General features: G+C 36.0%; 1 protein-coding gene across 1 annotated transcript; it reads right to left on the bottom strand.

The window, feature by feature from the left end:
* On the bottom strand, positions 1–21668 carry LOC148954589 (uncharacterized). The gene is made up of 3 exons (XM_089086357.1): positions 21532–21668; positions 873–1046; positions 1–114 (listed from the first exon to the last, which is right to left on the bottom strand). The coding sequence occupies exons 1-3, from the start codon at positions 21574–21576 to the stop codon at positions 1–3; spliced, it is 333 nt and encodes a 110-aa protein (XP_088942483.1). The 5' UTR covers positions 21577–21668.
* Between the last annotated feature and the right edge of the window lie 3330 nt (positions 21669–24998).

The raw sequence follows: 24998 nt of genomic DNA on the forward strand, positions 1-24998 counted from the left end.
TCAATGATCCACTGCGAAAGTTCGGACCACGAAGCAAATCTCAAGCATTACTTTAAAGGTCATCTTTTCTTCACATGGGAGTTCAGAATCCCTTCGAACACCATGCTTTGGCTTCTATAATAAGCCTCAAAATCTAGAAGCATGCAAGAATTTTTAAAGCTGATTAAAAGAGCTAAAATAATCGTAGTAGAACTTTTCAATAGATTTAAGCAAAAAAAAAAAAGAAAATGAAAAAAAAATCGAAGGATTACAACATGTCCAACCCAATTTATTCTCTCATAGTCTAGAATAGGTTCTAAAAGAGAATTTGAACCTTGAAAGAGAAAATATTTTGTATTTTATATTTTGCAATGATTTCATTACCAAAATACTTGAATTTTCTACAAAAAGATAACATTTATTAATTAACAGGGTTTTTTCCGCCTTCTAGAAGTATCAAGAGACTCAATATAAATTATTTTCAGAATGTCACAACTTTAGGTTATACCTTCCATGATAGAAAAAAATCGCCAAAATTATAAAGAGAAATAAAGAAAAAATACGGAAAAAAAATTTTTTAATGGTTGATTATATCCTGAAAAGGAATAAATTTATCAAGATCTTTCATGAATGTTGTAACAACTTTCAGGAATGAACCTATTAGATCCGAATTAGGATCCAAGGAGGTATTTTCAAGCTAATGGTTATTCACTTATTAATTGTATGGCTTCCAAGATTCTAGAGTAACGCGTAATAAATAAAAAGAATTGAAAACTAAGAATAAAACAATTTGGTTAAGAATATGCTCACATTTTGGGAACTATCCTGCTAAACCGTACTGTTCAAGCGAAATAGATCTAAGCCCAGCTTGATATTTTTCTCTTTTTACAAACCTTAATCTCTTTCACCTCTTCATCTCTTATGGGTTTTTGACTTTGTATCAAATGGTTTCCTTTCACATTGTTTACAGTAATATTTTCTCTTGGACTAAAAACACCACCTCTCTTGCCAAACGAATGATTTAAAACGACGACTAATGACGTGTCATAATTTTGGTCAAATTCAGCCTGAAAGATGAGAAAAATGTAAGTTTTCAATGAAAAATGTGAATAATGAAAACTGGCTGACAAAATTTAAGCCACCAGTGTTTCTATTGAATGCTGTGCAATACTGGTTCTTTGCAAGCAATCACCAAAATTGACTACTGAATAGGATAAAATTAAAAACTTTGGGGATCAGATAATATCATTAGTATGATTTCTTTGGGGGGGGGAGTGTTTCATTAATAAATGAGAAAAGAAGCAAAACGGAAGCATATCATTATTAAGTCCTGAAAATTAATTTATCTATTTGCTAAAAGTGATTTTAATTTAGTTTAAGTTAGGGAATGGGTTTCTTTGAGTGGACTACTCAAAGATTTCAGAGCCGTTTGTTTTATAATCTCCAAAGATATGTTTAATACACTTAACAAATTTTCGATACTTAAGATTGAGGGGTGGCCATCCTTACTGAATTTTTAAGGTATTTTTAACTATTAAAGAGGTATCACAAGTGTGGGGAAATTTCCAAAAGACCAGTCAATTCGACCTCCGCGGCATTTTTTAGAAACTTAAGCCTGAAAACAGAACTTGTTTGTATTTACAGGGGATATATACCTCCTATATAATAGGAAGTAGCCAGGGGTCAACTGTGATAAAAGAAGTTACTAATACAAAAGAAGTTACTAAATCTCTTGCTCTAAGACTAGAAAACAAGATTTTATGAACTGCTCTGCAAGTTCTACATCTTTGAAGGGAAATTGTTTCACACCCTCTGGTATCTCTACTTAGGCCTGAAATACAAATAAATTATATCTAGAATAAATTGCAATATGGGAATTCAAATTAAAGGAAAAGATCGTTGATACAAGAAGCAGACACAGCACAATTTTACATAACAAACAAGTGCATTTACTCGGGAAAAAAATAAGTCCAAAAAAAATAATATTTTAGAGTGCTTCAGTCCTTGGTTTGTGGTCTTCCTAGCTATATCAAGCATGGAAACGAATTTTCACTCCCTGGCACATTATTGAGATTGGACTATGTTTTTGGTATTAGTTTATAAGCCCGAAATTCGGAAAGAGCAAATGAAGTACGGTCAACTGCTGCATTAGAAATTTAGAATTATGTTTAATACCAACTTGATTAGGTAATGTGGCAACTTAGTCTTGTAATTATTATCAACACTGTGAAAAAAAAGACAAAAAAAATCACAGGTGGTCTTGTGATTATTTCAAAACCAAGACGTCAAGATAGAACCAGGATTAAAACAAGAATCGGGGAACATCTTGGCATCATTACATTGCTATAAGATGGATATTTATTTCAAAAAAATGCAGCGACAAGACAAGACCTGAAAAAGCCGAATTCGAACTAGTTAAAATTGTAAAAAATTGAAATAGTAAAACAATTTTTAAGTAGATTACTAAACAAAAGGTGTGTGGCCCTTTGAGGACTCTAGTCCCTCCCCCCACCACCTAGACTTGACACGGTATGTTTGGAGGGTCCCCAGACCCCCCCCTGAAGGCGTGGGATTATTTTGTTCAATATGTGCCAAAGTCAAATAACTAGGCCTCCACGGTTGACAAAACCTCTCAAAGCACGGGGGCGAGGGATGTAAGTTATGAAAATTACCTATTATTACCCTGTTAGATTTTTAAGGAAGGGATGGTCGTAGAAACTTTGGAAAACACTCAACTGATTTGAAATCGAAAGTTCTAGTTCCCTGTTTAAGAGTCAAAAGTGATCAGAGGGCAGCCAGCCACTTGCCCTCAGGGTAAGGGCTACGAGTTATGCAGGTTATCCTTTTTTATGGATGGGGTGGTCATATGGACTTTGGAGAAAGCTTATTCGATTTTAAATCGAAAGCTCTATTTACCTTTCTAAAAGTCAAAAGTGAACAGAGGGCAACATGCCTCCTCCCATGTCTCTTATCCCCAAATGCTTCTGATAAAAAAATTTAAATAGCCATTTTGTTAAAAATAGTCCAAATGTAAAAAGTGTGCAAGTTATGGGGGGGGCTTCTAGCCCTCCATTCACTTTCGACTTTTAGAAAGGGAAATAGAGTTTTTGATTTAAAATCAAACAAGCTTTCTCATAAGTTTATATCACCGCCCCATCCATGAAAACGGACAGCCTGCATTACTTACAGCCCTTGCCCTGAGGGCAGGTCAATTTCTGATCACATTAACCTCCCCCAAATTTTAAATGACCATCCATTCCATAAAGACGTTATTGCCCTTAGGGCATAACGTACAACCCCTTCCCCTAGGATCTGAGGGGTTATACCAACCCTAGAGTCAGTGTTATATGATCTTCGGACTATTTTGAACAAACTTGTTATCTTAGAATTTCAAGCAGATGCATTTGGGGAAAAGAGGGTATGGGGGGGGGGGGCTAGTGGCCCTCTGGTCACTTTTGACTCGTAAAAAAGGAACTAGAAATCTGAAGCACTGGTTCCTAGGATAAAATATAAGTTATGAATCAATATTAGCCTACATTATTACTGTTTGCTATTTGGATTATTCGCTTTGAAAACTTAATTGAAAAATAATTGTAAGCTATATTCACATCTGGTTTGTGTGATGCGTTACTTGGTACTGAAGAAATGGACAACAAACAACACAAATACCAAAGCGTGCAAATACAAGGTAGTTCACTTCTCAAAAGTATTTTGCATCTATGCATAATAAGAGTTCTAAACTGCTCTCATTTTAAAATTTAGTTCTATTTACATTCAATGAATTAACATTTAGTTTTACTTTTTGGATTTTGAAAAGAGTCAGAAAAAGAGGGACTCTCAGAGAGCTTAAAATATTGAAAGTAAGAGTAAATTTTTTAATTGGTGCTAAGAAAAGGAAAATAAAAAAACAGCAAGAAGAATCTAAAAGTAAACTTTCAGAGTCTGGCAAGTTTTTTTCTTCTTTTAAATCATCAAAATATAAAGTCAAACAACCCAAACCCACTCCAAGTGAAAGCGATGAAAAAGAAACATAAATGAGACTTAAAATGGATGTGATACTGACAATACATCTCATTTATTGTCACTGTCATTTATTGTTTATTTATTGTCATTTAATCCTTAGTTCATTGGACACAAGCATGAAAACAATAAATCTCATTTATGGGAAAACTTACATTCAGAAAACTTAGGTGTTTTTTAGAAAAAATTACCCTGATGGCGAAGAATTTAAGAAGAAAGCTCTGCAAAAGAATATAACTCTAAAAACTCTATGTCCAACAAGGTGGTTGCCAATACATGACTGTCTGTTAGCTTTAAGAAATAAGTTCAAAAAGGTTATGAAGTGTTTGACAGAGTTTACTCTGTACAGCTAAAAAAAAGATAATAGAAAGAGTATTAGCAATCAGAAATACCCTGAAATGTTCTGAATGTATTTTTGCACTCTCTCTTAAAACTAAAATTTTAGAGTATGCAAATATCATAGGCAGCGCGCTAGCGCGGCCTAAGTAAAGAACGATGTGGGCAAAATGAGTTTTTTTTTTTTTTGTTTTTTTTTTCTCCATACCCGGGCATTTCGTATCGAAGGAGTTGTCGTAGAAAGTTCGAAAATGGCTCATTCGATTGGAAATTGGAGCGGTTAGTGCCCTTTCTAATAGTCTAAAGTGATTGGAGGGCACCTAGCCCCCCCCCCCACCCACGCCCATCATTCCCCCAAACACACCCAATCAAAATTTTGAGATAGGCATTTTTTTCAGTGTAGTTGATTTTCAGATATAAAATATCTTTTTGAGGAGGACACTCCCCCACAGGCAAGGGTTTCAGGTTATGCCCTGAGGGCATATAAGATCAATGTTGAACACTGTACAGTTTATTTTTTTTTTTTTTCTTTAAAGAAGGGCACTTTATAGAAGGGATCATCGTAGATACTTCAAATGGGGTTCATTCAATTAGAAATCGAGAGTTCTACTGCTCTTTTTAATATTTAAAAGTGATTGGAGGGCCACTAGCCCCCCCCCCTCACGCCATTCATTCCCCAAAACACATGCAATCGAAATTTTGGGATAGCCATTTTGTTCAGCGTAGTTGATTTGCAGATAGAAAATGTGTTTTTGAGGAGGACACTCTCCCACAACCCTCAGGGCAAGGGTTTTAAGTTCTGCCCTGCGGGCATATAAGGTTTTTATATAAGGCGTTGTCGTAGAAACTTCAAAAAAGGCTCAGTAGATGAGAAATTCAAAGGGCTAGTGCCCTTTCTAACAGCCAAAAGTAATTGGAGGGCACCTAGCCCCCCCCACGCCCCTCAGTCCCCCCACCACAGCCCATCAAAATTTTGAGATCGCCATTTTGTTCAGCGTAGTTGATTTCCAGATAGAAAATATGTTTTTGAGGAAGACACTCTCCCAAAACCCTCAGGGCAAGGGTTTTAAGTTATGCCCTGGGGGCATATTAGGTTTTTATTGAAGGCGTTGTCGTAGAAACTTCGAAACAGGCTCATTCGACTGGAAATTCAAAGGGCTAGTACCCTTCTTAAAAGTCGAAAGTGATTGGAGGGCAACTAGGCCCCCCCCCCCACCCCCATATGTCCTCCAAACACATCCCATCAAAATTTTGAGATAGGCATTTTGTCAGCGTAGCTGATTTTCAGTTAGAAAATATCTTTTTGAGGAGGACATTCCTCCACAACCCTCGGGGCAAGGGTTTTAAGTTATGCCCAGGGGGCATATAAGGTTTTTATAGAAGGCGTTGTCATAGAAACTTCAAAACAAGCTCATTCGATTGGAAATTCAAAGGGCTAGTGCTCTTTTTAATAGTCGAAACAGATTGGAGGGCAACTAGATCCCACCCCCCACACCCATCATTAGCCAAAACACGTCCAATCAAAATTGTGAGAGAGCCATTTTGTTAAGCGTAGTTAATTTCCAGATAGAAAATGTGTTTTTGAGGAGGATACTCCCCCACAACCCTCAGGGCAAGGGTTTTAAGTTATGCCCTTGGGGCATATAAGGTTTTTATAGAAGGTGTTGTCGTAGAAACTTCAAAACAGGCTCATTCGATTGAAAATTCAAAGGGCTAGTTCTCTTTTTAATAGTTGAAAGTGATTGGAGGGCAACTTGCCCCCCGACGCCCATCATTCCCCCAAACACATCCAATCAAAATTTTGAGATAGCTATTTTTTTCAGCGTAGGCTAGTTGATTTCCAGATAGAAAATATATTTTTTAGGAGGACACTCCCCCACAACCCTCAGGGCAAGGGTTTTAAGTTATGTCTTGGGGGCATATAAGGTTTTTATTAGAAGGTGTTGTCGTAGAAACTTCAAAACAGGCTCATTCGATTGGAAATTCAAAGGGCTAGTTCCCTTCTTAATAGTCGAAAGTGATTGGAGGGGAAGTAGCCCCTCCCGAAAGCCCATCATTCCCCTAGACAAATCCAATAAAAATTTTAAGATAGCCATTTTGTTCAGCGTACTTGATTTCCAGATAGAAAATATATTTTTGAGAATGATACTCCCCTACAACCCTTAGGGCAAGGGTTTTAAGTTATGCCCTGGGGGCATATAAGGTTTTAATAGAAGGCTTTGTCGTAGAAACTTCAAAACAGGCTCATTCGATTGGAAATTAAACAGCTAGTGCCTTTTTTAATAGAAAATATTTTTTTGAGGTGGACACTCCCCAACAACTCCCAGGGCAAGGGTTTTAAGTTATGTCCTGGGGTATATAAAGTTTTTATAGAAGGCGTTGTCATAGAAACTTCAAAAGGGGCTCATTTGATTGAAAATTCAAAGGGCTAGTACCTTCTTAATAGTTGAAAGTGATTGGAGGGCACCTAGCCTCCCCCCCCCCCCCACGTCCATCATTCACCCAAACACATCCAATCAAAATATTGTTTTAAAAAATAAAGTTGTGAGACAGAGTCAAACTTTAGCGTAAAGAGCGAGGCGTTGAGGAGGGGACAGCCCCTTTCATATACGGAATAATTTCTGCTCGTTTTAAGTTTTAATATCGCTCCTTACTTTCAGTTAAAAAAAGTTGTTTTTTTTTTTATTTAATTTCTGATCGTTTTTTAGTTAATGCAGCTTTTATTTTGGCTCACCGTCATTGAATAAGTAAACAAAATTTGCGTAAAATTTTTACTCTTCTTTTGCTAAATGGCTGTCTCTAAATTTCGTTCTGATATAATTTACAAATTAACTTGCGTAACGAACTTCTATATTCGTATATTTTTCTTCTGGCAAAAAATACAAAGTTGCAGATTTTTGCAGATATGGGCTTGAAACCTATGTCATAGGGTTTTCTGATACGCTGAATCTGACGGTGTGATTTTCACTAGAATTCTTTCACTTGTAGGGGATGTTTCCTCCCTCTTTAAAAAATCAAGTAAGTATTCTCAGGCTCGTAGCCTTTGATGAGTAATACTATACTTAATAAAAATTATATATTTATACTCGGCATTATAAGCCCATTCTTTTGATTCATTTATTGACATCAAAATTCTGTTTTTAAAAGTATTAATTACTATTGAGCCGTATCGCTTGTTTTTTTTATTACTTATAGGTGGGGGTTCTCTCTTTAGTCAATACCACGCTGTTTACGTTAAAAGTTAAAAAAAAATTTGATTCACAAACCCCTGAATCACAAAGGCCGTTTAATTAGAATAGATAGCTCTTTTGAGGACACTAAAAAAAACTGTAGCGTAAAGAGCGAGGTATTGACTTGGGGGAGAATCCCCTCATATACGTAATAATTTCTGTTCGTTTTAAGTTCTAATGTTGATTCTTACTTTCAGTTGAAAAAAATTGTTTTTTTTTAATTTAATTTCTGATATTTTTTTAAATAATGCTTGGAAATCCGGCGCCCCCTTCCTAGAAATTTCCCTTACACCAAAGAAACATCCTCCCCGGACAGATTCTCCCGAGTAACGCCCGTCTCCATCCCCCCCACCAGGAAAAAAATCCTTCCTGAAAATGTCTGTAAACTTCCCAATAACCAATACAATATGTAAGCAACAGGCAAAGTTCATAACTTCCAGCCCTTCCTCCGGGAACTGTAGGGGACTAAGTCATTCTAAAAGACATATTTATTAGATTTTAGACTATGCTGAACAAAATGGATATCTCAAAATTTTGATCGGATGACTCTGGGAAAAAATGAGCGTGGGAGGGGGGCTAGTTGCCCTCCAATTTTTTGATTACTGTAAAAGGGCACTAGAACTTTTAATATCCATTCTAATGAGCCCTCCCACGATATTCTAGGACCACTGGGTCGATACCATCACCCCTGAAAAAGAAAAAAAACAAATAAACACGCACCCGTGATCTTTCTTCTGGCAAAAAATGCAAAATTCCACATTTTTGTAGATAAGAGCTTGAAACCTCTACAGTAGGGTTCTCTGATCCGCTGAATATGATGGTGTGATTTTCACTAGGGTTCTATAGATTTTAGGGGTCTTTCCCCCTTTTTTCGGAAATCAGCCAAATTTTCTCAGGCGCGTACCTTTTAATGGGTAGGACTAAACTTGATGAAACTTATATATTTGAAATCAGCATTAAAATCTAATTCTTTTGATGTATATATTTGTATCTAAATACCGTTTTCTAGAGTTTCGGTTACCATTGAGGGTCGCTCCTTACTTACAGTTCGTGGTAACGAACTGTTACCACGAACTGTTTGATTAAAAAAAACTTGTATTTTTTTATTTTATTTGTGAACGTTTTGGAATTAATGCAGATTTTGATTTTGGCTCACCATGCATGAATAATTAAAACGAAATTTGCATATTAATTTTACCTTTATTTGGTTAAATGGCTTTCTCGATACTTGTTGAATTTTATTTACGAACGTTTTTATTAGTAATAAATATACGTAACTTACGAATTAACTTACGTAACGAACTTCTATATTCATATATTTTTAATACGTATATTAGGGGGTTTGCCCTCAAGTCAATACCTTGCTCTTTAAGCTAAAGTTCAAATTTTGTTCCAATTCTTTAAAAATGACCCCTTAATCACAAAGGCCGTTAATTAGAATAAATAGCTCTTATGAAAGTACTAAAAAAATCTTTGGCTTAAAGAGCGAGGCATTGACTAGAAGGTGAACCCAATCATATAACTAATATTTTTTTGTTCGTTTTACGTTTTGATGTTGCTCCTTACTTTCAGTTGAAAAACTTGTTTTTTATATTTAATTTCTGATTTTTTTTAAATAATGATGGGAAATCTGGCACCCCCTTCATAGCAGTATCCCTTCCCCCATGAAAACTTCCTTCATGAGAAGATCCTCCCATATAGCCCCCGACCCACCCCCACCCCCCTACCAGAAAAAATTCCCCCTGAAAACGTCTGTATACTTCCCAATAACCAATACTACATGTTAACATTGGGTAAAGTTCATAACTTTCAGCCCTCCCCCTGGGGGCTTTGAGGGATTAAGTCATCCTAAAAGACAAAGTTATAATATTTTCGACCATGCTGAACAAAATGGCTATCTCAAAATTTTGATCAGGTGACTTTGGGAAAAAAATGAGCGTGGGAGGGGGCCTAGTTACCCTCCATTTTTTTGGTCACTTAAAAAGGGCACTAGAACTTTTAATTCCCGTTCCAATGAGCCCTCCCACGATAATCTAGGACCACTGGGTCGATACGATCACCCCTAGGAAAAAGAAAAAAAACAAATAAACACGCATCCATGATCTTTCTTCTTGCAAAAAATGGAAAATTCCACATTTTTGTAGATAGGAGCTTGAAACCTCTACAGTAGGGTTCTCTGATACGCTGAATATGATGGTGTGATTTTCATTAAGGTTCTATAACTTTTAAGGGGGTCTTTCCCCCTTTTTTCGAAAAGCAGCCAAATTTTCCCCGGCGCGTAAATTTTGATAGGTAAGATTAAGCTTGATGAAACTTGTGCATTTGAAATCAGAATTAAAATCTGATTCTTTTGATGTATCTATTGGTATCAAAATTCCGTTTTTTAGAGTTTCAGTTACCATTGAGCCGGGTCGCTACTTACTTACAGTTTGTTACCATGAACTGTTTGATAAACAAAATCAAATTGAATATTTGATATGTAATATATTAATTTTTTAAATATAACTGTTTGATTTCTGTTCGTTTTGGGTTTCATTCATTTATTGATGCTAATTTGTGGTAGTTTCGAGCTTGGTAGATTATTTGATTTTATTTTTGCTCATTTTTTGTTTAATGGAGTTCTTTACTTTTCTTTGAAAAACTTATTTTGTGGAAAGTTAAGAGTTTTACAAGCCGTGCTTGTAAAGAGTTAAAAGTTTTAAGAGAGGACGGTACCAGCTTTCTTGCTTATGCTAAAGAGTTTGTTCATTTATGGGACATAACTTGTAACAAGAAAATTAAGCATAAGTGAGTTGTCAAACACTTCTGTGATGAATTATCAGTATCTATTGAAATTATTTGATGTAAAAGCTTTCACTGCAACACTGGATATTGTGATAGCTCAGCTACATATCTGGATTATTTCAGCTACAAATCTGGAGGATTTTGTTGCATTAATGACAGGTTCATTCCTGATACCACAGATTTTATTAAAATTTCCATAAGAGAAAATAATAAAGAAAAACACAGCTAAGGTTAATATCTTTCTTAGCAACCTTTCCACATCCTTGCCTGACAAAGTAATATCTTCAAAGCACTGATAGCTAAATAATTTTTACCCACGAAAAGCATTCAAGACTAACCCAAAAAAGTTTTGGCAGTATGTCTCTAGCCAAGACTGCAATAGACAATGTATTAAAAAGCTGATAACCGAGCAAGATGGAGAAGTTACAGAGACTAATAAACTTGTTAATTTACTGAACCACCAATGTGTACTGGTTTTCACAACTGAGTCTGATGGTCCTTTACCTTCCCTACCAAACTACAATATAAAAGCCCCAATGGAAAGTACCACAGTATCATCTGCAAATGTCCTTAAACGTTTACAAAAGTTGAATGCTAGCAAGTCACCAGGACCTGATAATATACATACCATGCTAATAAAAGAAATTGCTGAAGTGATAGCAGATCCCCTCATGAGAATCTCCCACACATCACTTACCACCATAGAGCTCCCAGCAGACTGGAAAGTAGCCAACAAAACTCCGGTATTCAAAACAGGTGACCGCACCAAGCCTGAGAATTATCGACCAATCAGCCTAACCTCAGTTGTGCTTAAGATGCTTGAACGCATAGTCAATGATTCATTGCCCGAACATTTAACCAACAATAAGACCTTGTCAGCCAAGTAGCCTGGATTCCAGTCAGGAAAATCAATCGAAACAAACTTGTTGGAATCATACCTAATAATTACAAACCTGACTGACCAAGGATATCCAGTTGACCTACTGCTGCTAGACTCTGTTAAGGCCTTTGATAAAGGGCCCCATAGTCAAATGCACTCAAAATTATCTGCTGCTGGTATCAACTCATCCCTGATAGACTTGCTGATGAATTTCCTCACTAACCACAAGCAGAAAGTCTGTTTATTTGAGACAGGTCGCCAGCCAATCTGCTCTGATGAGGCCATAGTAATGAGTGGACTACTACAGGGAACTGTATTAGGCCCAACCCTTTTCCTGATGTATATCAGCGATATTTCCAAATATGTGGAAAACAATATGCATTTCTTTTATGATGATTCCAAACTTTTTGGCATTGCTAACCCAAATAAAGTCCAATATAATCTAGACAGACTACAGAATTGGACTCAAGAATGGCTTCTCCAATATAATACAAGCAAATGCTGTATATTTCACATTGAACCTAATAAACTAATGGATACCTATTCAATATAAATCAAATCACTAATATAAGGGACAATCTAGTGAAAAGAGAAAAAGAAAGGGAACTTGGTGTGATCATTGATGAGGGGTTGAGGTTCCACAGTCACGTCCAAAATGTTGTCTCCCAAGCAAACTCTATCCTTGACCTCAAGAGGCAACAATATTCATAAGACTTTTTAAGGCTCTTGTTAGACCCCATCTTGATTTTGACATGTGTCTGGCTGGTCCTTCTTACTGGCAAGATGTTAGGCTCGTCGAAAATAAGCAGAGGCGAGCAACGAAGTGCATGAAAAGCCAAAAACAGCTTCATATGAGGAACATCTCAAGCAGTTCAAGCTACCTACCATTGTCTATAGACCCATGCATAGTGATATGAGGCTGACTTATAAATTCGAAAAGAAAGATTCCACCATCTTCGAGGTCAGCCACAGTACCAGCCATCATTTCACAAGAGGACTCTCAAAGAAGCTACCGAAATTAACCTCCATATCAAGAATCTATCAAATGTATTTTTCAAGAATAGTTATTAACTAGTGGAATGAATTGAAAGACTCTACTGTCAGCAATCCTTCCATCCAGTTTTTCAAACATCAACTTGACAAGGCGTGGGAGAAGAAGCAGTGGAGGTTTGACTGAGAGTCGTTGACTCAAGAGCACTACAGGTCTGGAGCACTTTAAAGCTCTCAAATCGAATAAGGTGATTAGGGTAAGGTGGATTATTTACTCTTGGTGGACTGAATCAACGGTTTTAATCTGATCATTAAAAATAAATGAGGATCGGGACATTTGAGCCTAAATGATCAATAAAAACATAAACTGAGCAATTTCCTCAACTTGAACTCCTTCCCAGGGTAACTCTGCCACAGATGAGTCATAACTTTCCCCAAGTCGAAAACTGTCTGATCTGATGCAATCAAAGCTGATCAAAACCATTGGTGAAATTCAATGGTTGAAGAAAACAGCTGTCTTATAAGTTCCCTCATGATTTTCTTAGAAAATACATTTAGTTTTCACTCTAAATGACAATTGCAATTTTTACAGTATTGACAGCATGACGAGGAGGGGGGAGCGAAATTTATATTCCCCTCCCTCTTCCTTTAAGGAGGGCTCGAAATAATTCCTGCTCATTAGAAAGGGACTTGCCAACCTGTCAAGGGACTTTTATTGTTGAAAAAAGGGACAAAAGTGGGAAGAGATTCCGATTGCCATTCATGATTAAAATATTCCTTTACTTCTGAGTCAGAAACGGTGACCCAGTCACCCTAAGAATCATCATATTCACAAGCCTTGGAAGGAACTCATTTTCCCATGAGACGGGTGAGTTGTCTTTGTTTCTCAATTTTTTTCTTCTTTTTTTAATTTACTGCTATGTTCATTTAAAACGAAAAAAGGAGCGCAACTTCAAGACTTGAAACAAGTACAAAAAAAAATCATAAGACTTCAGCATGCAAGCTAACCCATTCATTTCTTTGGCTTTTTTGAAAGATTGATGATCTTGTTTATGAGGTCTGAATTCTTTTTTTTTTGTATGTCCTTTTCACCCAGCTCTTTTTCATCTGTTTCGTTTTTTCGTCTTTCCACGTTTTCATAGCATTATCTAGTAGGAAATTTGCCAAGGTGATATCCACGGAATCCTTCGAGGCCTCTGCTCTCTGTATGCAATCGGTGGCCTCTTTCAAGAGGGCATCAACAATTGCTTGTTTTTCAGAGGTCCGCTTTTCTTAAAACGATTCTTCAAATCTATCAAGCTCTTTTTTATTCCTAAAGATACCGACTATGTTCAGTTCCCTTTCTTTCTCTTTGACGCTTTGTTCAGCAGCTTGCTCTTTTACCTTGCTCTCCAAATAGTCTTTTCAATATTATTTTCACCATGCAAACCTAGCCAATTTCAACAATTCTTTTGGAATAGGATACCTTTTGGGTTTGCCTCCGTATGTGATCAATTCGTTAATCACGCACAGCTTTGCATTCAGGACTCTTTCTAACAAGGAGCCTCTGTCTCACGGAAGAATTATTCATGTGAGAAAAAGCCCTCTCTACGTCAGCGCAGCCGTGCAATAGTGTCAACGCAGTTTTTGCAAGCTTTAACAAAAGCATATACTTTTACCCATTAAAAGCATCCATCATAGAGAAGATTTGATGTCAGTAATGGTAGAGACGTGATGGCGTTGGTTCTATTGATTTCTTGGCTTGCAGCAATATCTACTCACTTCCAACATCATCAAACTTATTCCTACCAGGATCTCTCGAGCAAGCACAACTATATCTGATAGATTTCTAGCTCTTTTCCTTTCCATGGGATCCAGGCACCTAAGCACTTCGAGAAGGCTATTAGAAAAGATACAGCGCTTCTTGATCAAGTGTTTAGAAGCTGCCTTGAAATGCCCTTGTGCCCTTGGATGGGACCCTGGTCTTTCTACCAAGTGAGTTTCAGAGCATCTAATGCAAGCTCAGCTTGCTCACCTACAATAGTGTCCTGCAAATAGTTGTCTAAGTTATCAAGTAAACTGTTAGAAATATCATCAGCAGGTTAGGGGGTTGGACCCCCCCCCCCAAAAAAAAAATATTTGTCCAACTCACAAAAAAGTAACACAAATTTGATGCTTTTTTACAAAAAAAATTGTACCCCCCCCCTAGAAAAACATTTTGTAACCTCCTCCCCCCCCCAAAAAAAAAAAAATCAGGATATGACCCTGGTTGGGTTTCAGAACTCTCACCAAAAAAGGGAGAAAAAGGAAGAAGTCAGCTTGGCACAAAGAGCGTGCATAAGGGCAATGTTCTTCTGAAATGCTGCAATAAATTTCATAAAAAGCTCAGACAATAGATTTGGGAATTTAAGTTCTGCAAGGATATCTTTCTCTTTAGGTAGCTTACAATCTTGAGGTACTTTGCTGACAAGACAACATACATCAGGACCCAACATCAGCTACCAACAGCAGGACCCAACATCAGCTACCTTCTTGGGACCTACTGAATGCAATTATTTTATGGGACGCATTTCTTTTTCTGGCATTCTCACAGGCCAAAGGGAAAAAAAATGCCTCAAGATGATAACAAAATTGAATGTCTCCTCACCAAATTTCTGGATCCCTTTCATGAATGTGTTGCACACAACATGGACATTACACATTCCAATATTCAAAACCTCTTTCAAAGACTTTCTTTTTCATGTATTCATTTGCAACCATACCTTTTTATTGACATTAGGCCCATTGCTAATTATCATAATTAGTCTTTCAAGAGGTAAATTCTTGCTCCCAATGCATGACATCAGCTTTTTTGTAATGTCCTTACCAGTTGCATGTCCCATGGAAAAATCACCAGATGGCAGCACACAACTTCATCTCTTCAAGAAGATCAAAAGTTGATCTAATCTGTAGCTCTTTTTTCCTCAACTGTTTATAGTTTCATTGTATTTAAGAACAAAGTGAGCTTCATTTAAATCCTTCATAAAACTTTGTTTACAGCGTGGGTGATGTACATCAGTTATCAAGTACATAGCTTTCTCCACACTCATTGATATCTTGGGTGGTAGCTTACCAGGAAATATGGCTTCAAAGACATAAATCATTCCATCACACCAAGCTGCAGACATACAAGCATGTGAGAACTTGAGTACTCAGATGATTTCTGCTTTGTATGCAGCATCTTTGTTACAAAACATCTCAGAAATTTTACTTCCATTGCTAGCTGATGACTCATCTGATTGGGACTGTTGCCTAGCAGATCCGCACAATCATGACTGTAGCAGATTGAAACAGATCATAACCTGTTTCTTGCATTTGTCCAACTAAGTATGCTATTTTAAAATGTAAAATCCTTTGCAACAGCTAAGGTTTTTCTTGTATATTGTGCAGCCATTCATTTATCTTTCTGCCACTTATGCCGTGTTTAGTTAACCAGGAGCAACAAAATTTGCAGTTGCTCATTGTCTTTCCTAAATACACTTGGAAGACCTGAAAGACAAGTAGGTCTAAACACAGCAGGAAAAACACTGAGTACCAAGATTTTTACCATCTGAATATTACACCCATGGTACTCTACTCTTCTCACTCAACCTGCTATTAGTTTAGTCGCTAACCTTTAGAGGGAAAGAATACATAATTTGTACCATTGGAATACAAGTCAGTTTGAACAAATTAATACTGGTATGGTTCATTTTATGAAGCTAAATGAAATAATCTATCCTTTAATGTTACCACAATATGACCAATCCATCCCAACCATCCAATAGGCTAATGTTGCTCTCTATCCTTGAACAGCACCAGACAATGACCCATCTAAACCCACCCAACATATAGGCTAATTTTGTGTTGTTATTAGCTCCCTATGTTTACAACAGTTAATAAACACTTTGGCTGCAGACAAAGCTCCCACTGTTTTGTTTTTTTCCTGATCTGCAATAGCATAACCAAGAGCTCAGTACAACCGGATTTGTGGAGAAGCTATATTATCTAAAGAGGATCTCAAATATAGGCTATCATGCTTCAATTTTCAAAATATCATGCTCCCAAATCAGTCTATGTCACTTGCGTGCTTATGAAGAGCTCCCAAAGAACATATTTTATCATGCACTTGGTGCATGATATCTGTTGAAAATACCCATATCCACAGTGGCAAGAGCAATTTCAAATGCAATATACAGGTTTCAAGTTCATGCTGTAGCCTATTAATTGCTCTTCAATGAGCTTATCTGCATCATGATTATTTACTCAACTATCGCCTGATCTTTACCCAGTTGTCAAGCAAGGGCCAATGCTAATAATAAAAATGACAATTTAGATGAGTATGAAATTAAAAGAGAAGATTTTAATAAAATCATGAATGACCCAGTGGATCAAGAGCCTAATAAAAATCATGTAGAAAAAAATGAAAAAATTATAGTTAGCATGTTTGTGGAGGAGCTGGGATTTCTGGATTCCTGAGCCCTGGGTGTTACTGACAATGTGATTTGTTTTTTTGTTAGGTGATGTGGAGATTGGTTGTCTTTGTGTGAGTAGTACTTCTTCATTTTTACCTAGGCCTAGTTCAGTAAGCTGCAAATGATACACATGTAATGTTAATTTTTTCCCCAATTAACAGGCCTCTGGGCCCTTTGGAATTTTTCTGGATTGTAGAGTGTTTTAAATTTATTAAATAAAAGAACTTTAACTTGAGAAGGTATTAAATTACAACATCCTTTATTGCTTGAACTATTTCGTTTCAAGTGTTGTTGTTTTTTGTAGTGTAATGAGCAAGGAGTAGAGGGGGCAGGCCCTCTTACATATGGAATAATTTCTGTTTGTTTCTAGTGTCAACTCGACTCCATACTTTCAGTTGAAAAGTTGTTTTTGTGTTCCTTAATTTCTGAATGCCCCTCAATTGTGGAGAATTTTTATAGAATTCCCCTCACATAACAATTATTCCCGTGGAAGATTATGTGGACAATGACGCGCACTCTGTTAGGCATTTAACAGCAATAGTAGTTAGATATCAGTTCAAGATGAAGCAGATGCATCAGATATAACAATTTATTTTACTCAGGCAAGGATGATGTTTGACAAAGAAAGTATTTATAATCATGCAATTTTTAAGCTCTTTAGCATTAGGAATGTTATGTTTCTTAGCTTTAAAACTGTATGCAAGGACTAAGGGGCAAATTGGGCTAATAGCACGAAACTCTATAAAAAGGAATTTTTAAACATATATGCATAAAAAATTTAATTTTTCTGATGTTTTTAATATTTAAAAGTTTAAAACTACCCCTCAAAAGCTACAAACCTGAGAAAGTTAACCAGGGCCAAAATTTGTTATGGGCCAGACCTCAGTTTGTCCCCCCTCCCCCGCGCTGGAATTTGTTTTCTCTAAAAATCGTGTAGAAACTACAATAAGCCTGCACAATTCAAGTATCCACAGAAACGGGTCAGTTTTTGTCAATATATCTTTACCTTTTTTGTTATTTTATGGCTGATTTTTCAGTTTTCACTGTCATTTTCACTTGTAATTGGCTCCAACTTTGTCCACCCCCAGAATTTTGATGAAATTACACCACTGCAGTTAACCAGATTTTAGAAAACGGGATAACATCCCCGTAGAGCCTAACGCCCCCAAGGGGAATATATTTTGTGATAAAGGGGTCCTAGGAAAAAAAAAATTGATATGCAAATACAAACACAAAGACTAATTATGGCATGAAAAAAAATAATTCACTTTTTTAGGCATCAACAGAAAAAATTATTCTACTGAAAAATGTACAGTGACTAAATTGGATAAATTTATCGGTGAATTTATGCCAGGAGCAGAAAAATCCAAAAGCTGAAAAAACAAAGCTGGTGCTGCAGTTACTCTTGTCAAACACAAATATAAGTCTAGATTCTATAGAATCAGGATTTACTGACCTTTGCACCCTTGAAAGAGATCAAATCAGGCTGAAATTATGACTTAAATATAATGAGGATAAATGGATGTCATAAGAGCCTTGCTTGGAGTTCCCAGTAGTTCTGGAAATCCTAGAAATTTCAGTGTTATAATTATAAAACAGAGAACTTCGAAATATATTTTGTTTTCAGTAGAGTTCAGGTGATGCTTTGGCATTTGGGAGTCTTGGGGGTTGATAGCCCTACCCCTGTTTATGGCTATCTTGTATTTGTTTTAAGTTTCATTTTATCAGTCATTTTAATATTTTTTGTTTGCAAATTTATTTATTCATTGATTGCAGTATCTTTTATCTTTATGCTTGATATGATTATCCATTTTAAATTTCAATCTCTTTTTAGTTTAATTTAAATTGGTAGTAATTTTTATTTGTTTTAAGTTTGAATTATTATATGACTTTACTTCTGCTATTGATAAGCTTTAATATGACTTTATTTTTCTTTGCAAACTTCCTTTTTGGGAAACTTTTTTTTAATAAGTTATAGTTTGATTTTGTATGACATAGCTAAAGTATTCGTTATTATTAAGAGTACTTCTTAAGTAGATTTCAGTTCTTCTACTTAAGAATTAAGATATTAAACTATAACTGAAATTTTAGACAAAATTTGAATATTCAGATTTTTTTTCAAACAGCAATAGTTGTTTTTTTAAACAAATGTTCAACAAAAATTTTGCTATGTAAATTTAGGTGAATGGAAAATGGATTGTTATTAATGGGGATAACATGACCCCTCACCACCCTTGGAGAGAGATCTGTAAGTCATGAAGTTTGTACATTGTTTAAATATAGTATTTGCTATTGAGAAGTATAAAGACACTTTTCAGGGGGGAAGGGGGGGGTCTCCTGTGGCGATTTTCCACAGGGGTAAATTTCCAGAGGAAATTTTACATTGAGGGAATTTGCTAGAATTCCGATAAAAACTTTCTATTTGTTTTACCAACTCAATTTTAGATGAGGATATGTTAAGGAGAGTTGTACAAGTTTTTACTGGGTTGGAATTGTATAGTGTCTTTCTGTGGTACTTATTTACTATCTGTATCACATGCAAAAAGTGAAGTTTGGTTAATGCTAATGAAAAAAAACAAAATAGGATAAAAATATAAATTTATAAACAAATTTTGGCTATAAATATGCACATCAGGGGGTTGGTGGAAAGTATAGCATACATTAAATATGTAACCTAGCCTAACCTAGGTAACATTTTCCCCCTTAAACCCCCAAAAAACAATAGTTAAAATATTGTAAATGCAATGACAAACCACAGTTTCCAATCCAATTTGTCTATTGAAAGAAACCTGTTTGACTAGTTTTTTAAGCATCTTCCCTGTATAATATGGTGCATTTGTAACAGAGAGTACATGAAAACCCTTTCTGTAACTGGAGGGGGGGGGAGATTTTTCATGGGATAGGGTAAAGATACCAATGATTTAACAGTTTTTGTAAAAAACCAGTTTTTCTATTCCAGAAGTCCTAATTTAAAGACTTTTGGTTTGAAAAGAGCTTCAGTATATAGAAAAAACATCTGGGAATCTAATTGTTTGATGAGAAATTTGAATTTTTATCTTTAAAAGGTACAAGACTCTGATTTTCCAAAATTAGAGCATTTCCACCAACAAATTCAATGCAACAAAAAAGTTACCTGTTTTCAATGCAAGTGAGAACCCAATTTGACATGTGTCAAAATACTTAGGGAATACTTGTGGGCAGAACCTGGTGTATTCAACATGTATATTATTATTTCTTTGACTTCATTTAATGTGTAAAAGTATAAAACACTATTCAGAAAGCAGAAGTAATAAAACTACCACAAAATTGGTTAGTCATAAGGAGTGTGATATTTTGACCTAGATCACATAAATCGTCTTTTTTCTAAGTGTTCCATATATGCCAAAAGAATAGCATCTCTGAATGCTATCTGGAATGGCCCACTTCCTGTCAGTTTTAATGGCCCAGCAAAGATTTTTTCATTGTTGACAGTTGAAATGTCATCAACATTTGGCCATTTCAAAGCGTGATCTGCAATTCTAATCCACTTGAAAAATTTTAGTTTGGACTGTCTTTTGTCAGGAAAGTCCAGAATCCTCCAGAATCCAACAAAATATGGCATCTTGTTTTTCTGTCACTAAAGAAAATGGCATTATATTTATGAAGCTGCAGTTCAACTTCCAACCCAAATTTGAGAATTTTTTTCAATTTTTGACACTTTGAACCTAGTTTTGACAATGTAATATTTGTTGCCATTTTAATCTAATTTTATCAAGAAAAACCTAATGTGACTAAAATTCAGATGTATCTTGGTGCACTGGTGCTAATCCCAACTTTCTTTTTGCAATAAATAACCAAGTAACAGCAGTTTGAACATTGCATACCTGAAAAATTGTTGGGAGCTCCTTACTTGTCAAAAATAGGAAGCAGACTGAATTAAATACTCTTTTCTTATCTAGGTGTACTGGATATTGTTCCAATGTTTCCTATTGTTGAAATACAAAAACAGCTTCAAGAGATGGCACTCCAGGTTATGGCTAAGCAAGTTGTTTTTCCCTGCATTATTGAGGGGGCCACTGTCCCCTTGATCCCCCCCCAAATGATGCCTCTGGCAATATCAAGACTTTCTTCTTAAAGAAACAGATTCAAATCGTTTAAACCCTATAAATCAGGATTAAGCCAAGCCATGAGAATCTTAACACTAGCTTGCACCTCATTTAAGCAGTAGCCTATATATTTCTTGAGGTTTCACCTCATAATATAAAGATTGCACAAGGTTGTCTAATGTCAATATCATTTGGAGGAGGAAGGGATGGAAGTAGGTTCTTTAAAATACCTTCTCAGGAGACCAGTGAGGCTCTATATTTATTCTCTAGTTTTATGCACCTCTCTCAATTAGTTTCCTAGGTGGACAAAAGCCCTCCATTCAGAATATTGTCATAAGCCTAAGAATTTTCTTGTTGTTGTGGGTCTAGCTTATAAATGGAAATATTTTGCAATATCATCCTAATTTGGGGATAGGTAAATTTCTACCAAATCATATTAGCCTATTGGCTGAAATTCATTTCCGATAGAAATGATTATTATATTTGTAATCAGCATAAAAAAAATTCATCAAATGGTGTATTCACTTTATTCCTAACTCAATAATATGATTTGGTAGAAATTTACCTGGGTCTAAATATTTATTCCTGAAAGATGTGTTGAACAGGTTGAATAGCCTAGCTTTTTCACAATATAGGCTAGCTTAGGCCTAGCCTGAAACATAGGTTGGACACCTAATTATTAACATTCACTTTTAGAAAGGTCACAGCTTTGCCTAATTTACAACTGTCTTTATCCAGTGGTTTCTATAACTTACTTTAACTATCACCAAACTTAGAAGCAGATATCCAAGGTGAGTCATGTTTAAAAATCTTCGACCGTTTTGCGATAAAGCATGGTTGCCTGAAAGCAGTGGCGGTTCTGGGCTCTCTTACGCCCATAGCAAAATCTTGATTAGCATCCCCCCCCCCCTCTTTTTCTTCCTAAAATTTGCAGGCCAAATTTTAGTAACAAAATTTTTCATTTATTTAAATCTAATTTCTTTTCACTTTATATTGGAAAATTTAAAATTTCGGATTTAATGCACTTATAAATACTACCGACTGCACTTTCTACTTTATTTTATTACAGGCAATCTAACGGTCCTATGTCAATTTTAAGTTCTTGGTCAACATGCCTGAAACTCTAAGCAGGCATGCTTTTCCAAATACTAACAAACAAGTAGGTGTCCGCAGCCATTTAAACATTTGCCTCTCAATTACTTGGACTATGTGTTTTGGCTTTTCACTTTCTATAACAAGGCATGTCTTGATGCAACCTACTGCAAAATACTTGATAACTTCAATTCTTTTAGGCAACAACCGTTCACAAGTAAAATTCGGCGCTTAGCTAGACACCCTAGACAAGGCGCTTGGCTAGAGATTGAGTTCTAGACTCTAGAGCTCAATGTCTAGGATTTTCGATTACAGCCAATCAGAATGCGTCAAGTTCCACTATTTTCATCATTTATGTTTACATTTTTAAACTGAAATTCAATGTTTGTTTTCTCAATAATAGTTTTTTTTTTCATTTTAGTCAAATAAGCAACACCAGATATAAGAGTAAAGCACACTAAGGCGATTGTTTCGCTTATCCCATCCATTACCTTGTGAAAGTAAAAATAGATATTATAATTTTGAAAATTTTGCCCGCATAAGCTCTCTTGATTGGCCAGAAATAACAATTTGAAACTGAATTTGTAGTTTCAGCTCAGCACCGAATTCTACTTGTAAACGGTCGTTGCCTAGACATTCAATTCTGGCTAGACAAGTGTCTAGACATGGGATTCTAGCTAGACATGCTTGTGAACGCCACTTTAATAAAAATGAAATTAAAAAATACAAAACGACAATATTATTTATTTGAAAATTTGCGCCACTAAAATTCCCTGAATTTTGGGTGAGTGCCCCCTCTGTCCTTTTATCGAAACCGCCTCTACCCAAAAGCCTGTTCGCTACAAGATTTAATTTTTAGCTAAAGTGCTAAATCGAATTCCAAGCACAGGACTGTTGAAATTTTGAAAAATCAGATTCAAGATTCCAACCAGTCACATTGAAGATTCAAAGACTGAAAAGTTTTTACTTTTCTCTAAGACAAACAATTATCTTATCTAAGATTCGGACCTAAATTACAATAGAGACGGGCAAGTTTCCAATCGTAGTGCTTTTAAGTCTTGTATAGTGGTTTTTGTTTTACACTTTTTACTGCTACTACTACTACTATTAACAACTCACCACAGCATCAAGCCACCTGAGGTCAACACAGCTGTGCACGCTCCTCCTCCATCCCAACCTATTCAAAACCTCCCTCTTCAAACCCTCCCAGGGAGTTCTCATTCCTTTAAATCTTTCAAACTCAAAACGAACAGAAATTAACATAAGTTGGGCTCAAAACCCCTATGCCTTCCCAAGGCCAGAACATAATTTGCACTTTACTGAAAGATATTAATTTTTTTACTTTTATAACTTTAATAAATCAAATAATATTAAGATTTGATTACTAAATATCAGTATATGTATATTAAACTGACAATGCACATTCATTTGTATTTTTTCAGTAAAGTGCAAATTATGTTCTGGCCTTGGGAAGGCAAAGGTGTTTTTAGCCCAACTTATGTTAAATAATGAGCCCAGCTCATTTTTTGTTTCTTTACTTTTCTTTGAAAAACCTATTTTGTGGAAAAAGTTTTTTTAATTAATTTCTGTTCATTTTATATTGACATAGTCTTTTCAGAGAACAAGAAAATAATACTTTAAATATTTTCATTTTTTAAAGATTTATAGTTTGGCCTGCCATTTGTATGCTGGAGAAACAATTTCAGCAATTTTTAACAATATACACCCTCTTAAAAATCTGGACACAAATAGAAGTGTTTAATCTAGTTTCATACCTCGGCTAGTTGACCTGAAATGGAAAACTTGATACCATTCGCAAGAAAATCGGTTTACTTTCTTTGTTAGCTTGGATACACTTACCCTATTTTGATTTGGTTAAATTTTAAGAGCAGAAGCACCCCCAAAAGTTTGAACATAAAACCCTCAGTCGTTCTTGGGATACTGCTGAGATACTTTATTGGGAACTAGCATTAACACAGTGAATTTTGATTTAATCTTATGGCAACATTTAGTTTTTAAACATAAAGTCAAATGGGAGGGTGGGCGTGGTAGGGGGACTAATTGCCCTCCAATCACTTTCGACTATTAAAAAGGGCATCAGCCATTTCTATTTTCAATCGAATCAGCCCTTTTCGAAGTTCCTACGACAACTCCTTCGATACAAAGTGCCCTGGTCCAAACAACAACAAAAAATAATAAATTATACCCACATTGATCTTTACTATAAAAATGTCAAGCCTTCCAATCACTTTTGACTATTAAAAAGGGCACTAGGCCTTTCGATTTCCAATCGAATGAGCCCTATTTGATTTTCTACGACAACACTTCCTATAAACACCTTATATGCCCCCAGGGCATAAATTACAACCCTTACCCTAAAGGCTGTGAGGGGGGTTGTCATCCTCTAAGACCTAACTTCCAGAATTTTCAACTACGTTGAACAAAATTGCTATCTCAAAACTTTAATTGGATGTGGCTGAGAAAATGGTGGGCATGAAAGGGGCGTTAGTCTTTCTCCTATCACTTTAAACTATTAAAAAAGGCACTAGCCCTTTCAATTTCCAATCAAATGAGCCCTTTTGAAGTTTTTACGACAATGCTTTCAATAGAAACCTTATAAGCCCCCAAGGGATAACTTACAACCCTCCACCTGATGGCTGGGGGGGGGTTGTCATCCTCACAGACCTAATTTCTAGAACTTACCACGACGTGGAACAAAATTGTTATTTGAATATTGTGTTTGGATGTGTTGGGGGATTGGTGGACGTTAGAGAGGGTTTTGGTCCCATCAACTTACATTAAAATATTAAACACGGCACTAGCCCTCTCAATTTCAGAGTGAATGAGCCCCTCTTGAAGTTTTTACGACATTTCTATCATGAAAAACCTTATATACCCACAGGGCACAACTTACAACCGTTGCCCGGGAGACTCTGGGGGGTTTCTCATCCTTAAATGCATAATTTTCAAAATTTTCAACTACACTGAACGAAATGGCTATCTCTAAACTTTGATTGAATGTGTTTGGGGAAATAGAGGGCGTAAGAGGGGGGTTAATTACTTTCCACTCACTTTCGACTATTAAAAAGGGGCAATTTCAATTTCCAATCGAATGAGCCCCTTTTGAAAT

Source organism: Artemia sp. Qi Xiang Cuo, chromosome 3 (assembly GCF_049724085.1).
Source record: "Artemia sp. Qi Xiang Cuo chromosome 3, ASM4972408v1, whole genome shotgun sequence".
NCBI lineage: Eukaryota > Metazoa > Arthropoda > Branchiopoda > Anostraca > Artemiidae > Artemia > Artemia sp. Qi Xiang Cuo.

Coding starts and splice junctions, on each gene's coding strand:
- LOC148954589 (XM_089086357.1), bottom strand. CDS start 21,576: ATGACTCACCTTGGATATCTGCTTCTAAGTTTGGTGATAGTTAAA. Junction 1,047..21,531: donor TAAGTTTGGTGATAGTTAAA/GTAAGTTATAGA, acceptor CTCATCTTTCAG/GCTGAATTTGACCAAAATTA. Junction 115..872: donor AAGAGGTGAAAGAGATTAAG/GTTTGTAAAAAG, acceptor GGCTTATTATAG/AAGCCAAAGCATGGTGTTCG.